Source organism: Nicotiana sylvestris, chromosome 6 (genome assembly GCF_000393655.2).
Source record: "Nicotiana sylvestris chromosome 6, ASM39365v2, whole genome shotgun sequence".
Lineage (NCBI taxonomy): Eukaryota > Viridiplantae > Streptophyta > Magnoliopsida > Solanales > Solanaceae > Nicotiana > Nicotiana sylvestris.
The window spans coordinates 126114952-126121989 of NC_091062.1; the positions used below are offsets into that span (position 1 = coordinate 126114952).

Genomic DNA, 7038 nt, shown 5'->3' on the forward strand with positions numbered 1-7038 from the left:
GGAAACAAATTCAAATTATTCTTTACCAATTAGGTCGCCCACCAGTATAATGCGGGAATACTTTTAAGTTCTAGGTCGCCCACCAGTATAATGCGGGAATACTTTTAAGTTCTAGGTCGCCCACCAGTAAAATGCGGGAATACATTTAAGTTCTAGGTCGCCCACCAGTATAATGCGGGAATACATTTCAGTTCTAGGTCGCCCACCAGTATAATGCGGGAATACATTTCAGTTCTAGGTCGCCCACCAGTATAATGCGGGAATACATTTCAGTTCTAGGTCGCCCACCAGTAAAATGCGGGAATACTTTATGTTCTAGGTCGCCCACCAGTATAATGCGGGAATACATTTAAGTTCTAGGTCGCCCACCAGTAAAATGCGGGAATACATTTAAGTTCTAGGTCGCCCACCAGTATAATGCGGGAATACTTTTAAGTTTCAGGTCGCCCACCAGTATAATGCGGGAATATTTTTCAGTTCTAGGTCGCCCACCAGTATAATGCGGGAATACATTTCAGTTCTAGGTCGCCCACCAGTAAAATGCGGGAATACTTTATGTTCTAGGTCGCCCACCAGTATAATGCGGGAATACATTTAAGTTCTAGGTCGCCCACCAGTAAAATGCGGGAATACTTTATGTTCTAGGTCGTCCACCAGTATAATGCGGGAATACATTTAAGTTCTAGGTCGCCCACCAGTAAAATGCGGGAATACATTTAAGTTCTAGGTCGCCCACCAGTATAATGCGGGAATACTTTTAAGTTCTAGGTCGCCCACCAGTAAAATGCGGGAATACATTTCAGTTCTAGGTCGCCCACCAGTATAATGCGGGAATACATTTCAGTTCTAGGTCGCCCACCAGTAAAATGCGGGAATACATTTAAGTTTTAGGTCGCCCACCAGTAAAATGCGGGAATACTTTTAAGTTCTAGGTCACCCACCAGTAAAATGCGGGAATACATTTAAGTTCTAGGTCGCCCACCAGTATAATGCGGGAATACATTTCAGTTCTAGGTCGCCCACTAGTATAATGAGGGAATACATTTTGTCTGTTCATTCCATATTCTAGGTCGCCCACCAGTATAATGCGGGCATACATTTCAGTTTTCCATTTCCAGGTCGCCCACCAGTATAATGCGGGCATACATTTCATTTTTCCATTTCCAGGCACCCACCTGTATAACGAGAGGAATACTTTTCAGTCTTATACTGCAGATTTTGAAGTCAGTAACCCCACCGGAAGGCAGAAGGTTACAACAAGAATCCCCAGCAGGAAACAATAAAAATCCCAACACCGGAAGGCAGAAGGTGGCAACAAGAAGTCCCAGCGCAAATTCAAGCGCATGAGTCAAAAGAAAGAAAAGACGCGTCTTGATGAATCTGATGAAGATAATCGTGTCCCAAGAGGAACAGCCAAAAAGCTTAATGAAGAAAGCCATGTCCCCAGCGGACCGAACAAAATGACGAAAACTGGTATTAAAAAAAAAAAAAAAACCAAGGGCCAGAAGTCTTGGTAAAAAGGCACCAGAGGAAACACAAACCGACAAAAAGCAAGGCAACCGGAGCAAGGGGGAAAACAGATAAGATTCTGTAATTTCTAGCTTAGTCTAGCTTCTTATTTTTTTAAGCATGGTGTAATAAGGAGGTCAGCAAACAGTAAAAGTAGCATGCAACAGCAGTAACATTGCAGTCCCATGGTAGTCCCAGCTACCAAGACTTCCCGAACTACATTGACCTGATTCCTGTTTAGCCCAGGATATGTAGGAAACCTTTGAAGCAAAGGTTCGGTCAAATCTTTTTCAAAAAATGCTTCAACAGAGTACTCGGATGGGCAAAAATCGCTCGCTTTCAATAATACAAAAATTTACAGGATTCTCCAATCTCATTTATTTATTTATATTTTTTTAAAAAAAAAATTTACTTAGAATTTGGGATGGATTGTTTAGTGAATTTCACTTCCTTCCCCAAAGATAATGACGCGCTAGACTCTTTAGGCGCGATTTAATCAATTTTACCTTCTTAAACTCGGATGCGCATTTCATGCGACCCAAATCTAAATCCTAAAACATTGAATAAAAATGTGTTCCGGATTGCGGGTGCATTTCATGTGACGTAATCCAAAGACATGTTTTAAACGATGTTCACAATTTTTTTTAAAAATAATAATATAATAATAATAATAAAGTGGTAAAAAGTTAAATTTGCACATTGGTTCATAATTGTATTTAAAATCAGATAAATAAGCCAAATATGACAGTTGAGCGACCGTGCTAGAACTACGGAATTCGGGAATGCCTAACACCTTCTCCCGGGTTAACAGAATTCCTTATCCGGATTTCTGGTACGCAGATTGTAATATGGAGTCATTCTTTTCCTCGATCCGGGATTAAAATTGGTGACTTGGGACACCCTAAATCTCCCAAGTGGCGACTCTGAAATGAATAAATAAATCCCGTTTTGATTGTCCTTTAATTGGAAAAACTCCCTACGCACCTCGCGGTGCGGAAAAAGGAGGTGTGACAGTTAGCTCCCCGGCAACGGCGCCAAAAAGTGATCGCAGCCAACTCTGCACCACTAATAAGTAGAGAGAGAGGGTCGTAATAGCTTTTACCTGATTTATTATTGTAGTTCACGTAATTATTATCATTTCACCATGTAATTCATATCTTATACGAAAATTGAAAAATAAAATTACAGAATTTCAATGAGTACTAGATTTTACATTACTTATTCAATGGGATTCATGATTTCGAAAATAATAAAATTGGTAACTAAGTTGATTAATCACCGTTGGCTTGCCTGACGGTGGCGTTAGGCGTCATCACGACCTATAAAGGATTTTGGGTCGTGACACCATTAGTGGGGTCTGAGGAGGGTAGAATCTACGCAAACCTTACCCCTATCCGAGGGGGTGGTTCTTAGCTTATATGATGTAATTAGTTCTTCTTTTTCCTTAGTTAGTTTGTTTTATAATATTAGTTTTATTTTTACCATGGTAATTTCTAGGAGTGTGATAATGTTGCCTTGTTGCAGATAGAGTTAAACTTCACTTATCTCAGAAACACACCCTATATGAAAATCGGAATTGGAAACTTTTGGTATTAAGGGAGGTTGAATAGATTAGACTTGTTCCTATTGAATATGGTTAAATTTACTTTTGATTGATGCCTTTCTTTCTTGAAAGTATATTTTTATAACTGTTACATCTTTCAAACTAGTTAGGATGAGTCCGGGCTGAGCCCGAGCCCAATTATTATAGTATTATTTTTTGGGGAAAGTGCACGGTTAGCCACTAATAACACATATATTTATTTTTAAGCCACTATTTAAAATATCTTTAGTCTTTAGCCACAGCTTTAATAAACTTTAACTGCCGTACGAAAATACCCTTCTGCTCATGTCCTTAACTTTTGAACTTAACTTCAGGACTACATGTCCTTAACTTTTGAACTTGTAACTCTAAGTTCAGGACTTCAGGACTACATGTCCTTAACTTTTGAACTTCAAACTCTAAGTTCAGGACTTCAAGACTACATATCCTTAACCTTTGAACTTAACTTTGGGACTTCAGGACTACATGTCCTTAACTTTTAAACTTAACTTCAGGACTACATGTCCTTAACTTTTGAACTTGTAACTGTAAGTTTAGGACTTCAGAATCTATTGTCCTTAACTTTTGGGCTTCTTAACCTAAGTTCAGGACCTATTGTCCTTAACTTTTGAGCTTGTTAGTCTAAGTTTAGGACCAAATGTCCTTAATTTTTGAAATTATAATTCTAAGTTCATTAAACAAGCAGCTATTTGTGTGTGTGTGTATAGATATATATACATACATATATATATACATACATACAAACAATAACATCACAGTCGCTTTCCCAACATTATTTGTAAGAACCGTGAGATCTAAAACTCAAAGAAACATATTTATCAAACATTACTCCATTCAATTTTTCGGAGCTAAGCTTATTGTTCCCCCAAAAGTTAAGACAAAAAAAATAAGTAACAAAAATAATCAGTAATGACGTACAATGACATTATATTCAACAATAACAGTTGTATTGCTTGAGAAATAAGTCCTAGCAATAGCAACACCTTGAGCAAGCCTAAAAATTTCAGACCACCAATAATTTGCAATTCTCTGTATTCTTGCGATTCAGAAACTCGACCAACCACACTCAGACTACTACCATTATAAGGTCTGTCAATGAACACAAAATTGAAGTCGAAAAATAGAGCAATTTAAGTCATTGATGTAGCTCCATGAATTCCCTGGGCACAGTTCTTCTCCCTAACATGAAAGAGATAGAAGAAAGGGTAATACAGTCTTTTCATATTAATTTTAATAGACTAGTGGCTACTATTGTTAAGCATTGAAAATGCTAGATAAAAAGTAAATACCACTTTTAAAAGTGGCTACCCCACACAATTTTTACCCATTCATATGAGGGAAAAAATATGTAAAAACCTATGTGAAAGTAATCACCTATGTGAGTGTGAAGTGTAAGCCGCTTCAAGGGGAATGAAAGTAAAGGCTCATTCTCTAAACACTCATGAAACCAGGCAGTGTTCATAGCTGAAACGAACACAATCGTGAGAACCATAGATGGTTAAGGATTGATTGTGTGACTTATGTTGTCTAGGTATACAACAAAGCTCGACGGTTCAAAGATATTAAATCTGCCGATTGACCGAGTATATCCGATATAAGTTCACTGCGGAAAGTTCAAAGGGAAACCTACTTATCCAGATGCAAATAATTCTTGCATGTGAAATACACACACGTCCGTGCATTCCTTTAAGTTTATAGCCATTCCCCATTCATGTGGGGGATTGTTGGATTTTGTTATTAATAACAAAAGAAGTGTGAATGGAAAATGGTTGGAAAAGAAATTGAGGGAAGTGAAATTTTGAATGAGTTCACTTGACTAATGCACTTTGTCCCTCATTGATAGAAGGAAAGAAAATCTTTGTGTATATATAGAGAAGCTCATCTTTTAGCTCTTAAAGAGCTAAGAAGAAGGCAAGCCTCGCGCCGTCGTCGTCGCTCGCTCGGCTTCAGATTTGAATTTGGTCAAAGATTAATTGATTAATCTTTTTGGACAAAATTCTTTTCAAATAATTAATTAATTAAATTAATTAACGAAAATTCAATCCGGAATAACCCATGACCCGAGACCCAGTCCGATTTGGCCCATTTTCTTTCCCGAATTATTTTAAATATGTTTTAATTTTCCCGCAAAAATTTCCAACAGCTATGGATGTTCTGAAAGGTTGCAAACCTTTTCAGAAACAGTACCAAATTGGTTATAAATATACCTTCTAATCCCTAAATATTTGCTTATGAAATTTTCAGATCTTCTTCTTCTTCTGCACAAAAATTCCAATGCGTTTTACAGCCTTCGAGTGGTTCGCTGTTCATCGGCGTTTTTGGTACCAACACTCCGGTGAGTTAAATCGTTCTATCCTAGAAGGATATATTCCAGAACCTCGGGTACTTGAGGGGAATAATTTCCTTAAGGACACACTGTGTATTCAGTGGGCTCGATTTGTTCCTACAACGCTTCAAAATTTATTTTGAAGTTCAAATGCTATTTTCATAATTTATTTCTACTAATTTTTTGTTTTTGTTTTCAGAAAGATTACTGTTTTGTTTATTTACAGCAATACAGATTAATAACAGTCTACGCATCTCCATGAATATAATGGAAAGTAGTTGAAAAAAACAAAAACAAAAACTTGAGCTTGCCAGTTACAAAACAAAAACTTTGTAACTGGCCAGTGGCCACCCCATTAAAATCTTTACCTGATAATCTCAAAGTTAAGCCCAGCTCTTAACTTTGACTGTTGGGATCATCACCATCTTCTCCATCCTTGGGCCTAGTAGCCACAACCGCATCCCCTTCATTCAGACTTGGCTCGGTCCAATCCAACACCATCCGGATCTCCTTTGCTCGGTGCAAATACTCGTCAAATTTCTGAGAAATGGCCATCTTCGTCTTAGGGTCGTCTTTCTCATACTTTAACTGGGCTCTGAAGTACTCCAAAGCATTCATGTAAAGAGGGAATGCTTTTGCATAGTTACCTGCTTGCCTCACATACGCAATCGCTTGATCCTTGAAATTGCTAAACATCTTTGATCATATAAGAAAATTTTGTACAATTACAGAACCAACTAGAAAACTGAATCTAGCTCAAATGGGGTGGAAACTGATCACTCCTTAAATTTTTACCTGATAACCACAGAGTTAGGCCCGGTCCTCAATTCAGAATCCTCCCCATCTTCTCCATCCTTTAGCTTCATCTTGGGCTTGACAGCCATAGCCATATCCCTTCCATTCGAACTCGATCCAGTCCCACTCTCATCCAACATCGCTCGAATCTCCTCCGCTCGGTGCAAATACTCGTTAATTGTCTGATAAATGGCCTCCTTAATCTCAAGGTTCTTTAAATGCGTTTTGAAGTACTCCAAAGCGTTCATGTAAAGAGTAAATGCTTTTGCATAGTTACCAACGTTGTCTTCTTGCCTCAAATGCTCAATCGCTTGCTCCTTGAAATTGCTATACATCTTCGATCATGTACGAATGATTCAATTTACTGAAGAAAAAGAAAATATTGGTCAGGTTCAAACTCCGAAATTAGAAAGCTTAGCAACTTATAGAATGTCGAGCTAGGAAACGCTCTTATAGTTGAATTTTTTTGTTCAAATAATAAAAAACTTGCCTCATGGCTCATGCGATAGGGGAACGTGGCCGCAGGTTCAACTATAAGACCATCCGTTTTATTATTATTTAAATTTTGCTTACAAAATTGGGGTCTTCATGTTAGTTGGAAACGATTGCACGCTAAGTTATTGTTTTAATAAATTCCTAAAAAGCAATTCAAATTTGTCTTACCAAATGCAAATAGAATTGTTTGTGAAACCAAAACGCACTGTATCAAGTTTATGTAATACGTTGTATTATAGGTGAAACCGATTGAATTTATTTTTCATTTCTTTAGCTTTTTCACTACAAAATCAACATATTTTATACAATA

At 37.6% G+C, this 7038-nt stretch overlaps 1 protein-coding gene across 1 annotated transcript; it reads right to left on the reverse strand.

Moving 5' to 3' along the window:
• Positions 1-3913: 3913 nt before the first annotated feature.
• On the reverse strand, positions 3914-6647 carry LOC104235979 (protein SUPPRESSOR OF K(+) TRANSPORT GROWTH DEFECT 1-like). The gene is made up of 3 exons (XM_009789816.2): positions 6234-6647; positions 5807-6126; positions 3914-4291 (listed from the first exon to the last, which is right to left on the reverse strand). Exons 1-2 carry the CDS (start codon positions 6566-6568, stop codon positions 5835-5837), a joined length of 627 nt encoding a protein of 208 aa, XP_009788118.1. The 5' UTR covers positions 6569-6647; the 3' UTR covers positions 3914-4291; positions 5807-5834.
• Positions 6648-7038: the final 391 nt, after the last annotated feature.

Bases quoted from the DNA above. Each gene is read 5' to 3' on its own strand.
- LOC104235979 (XM_009789816.2), bottom strand. From the start codon at position 6,568: ATGTATAGCAATTTCAAGGAGCAAGCGATTGAGCATTTGAGGCAAGAA. The intron at 6,127-6,233 runs GTAAAAATTTAA...AAAGATGTTTAG, and splicing joins CCTAACTCTGTGGTTATCAG to CAATTTCAAGGATCAAGCGA.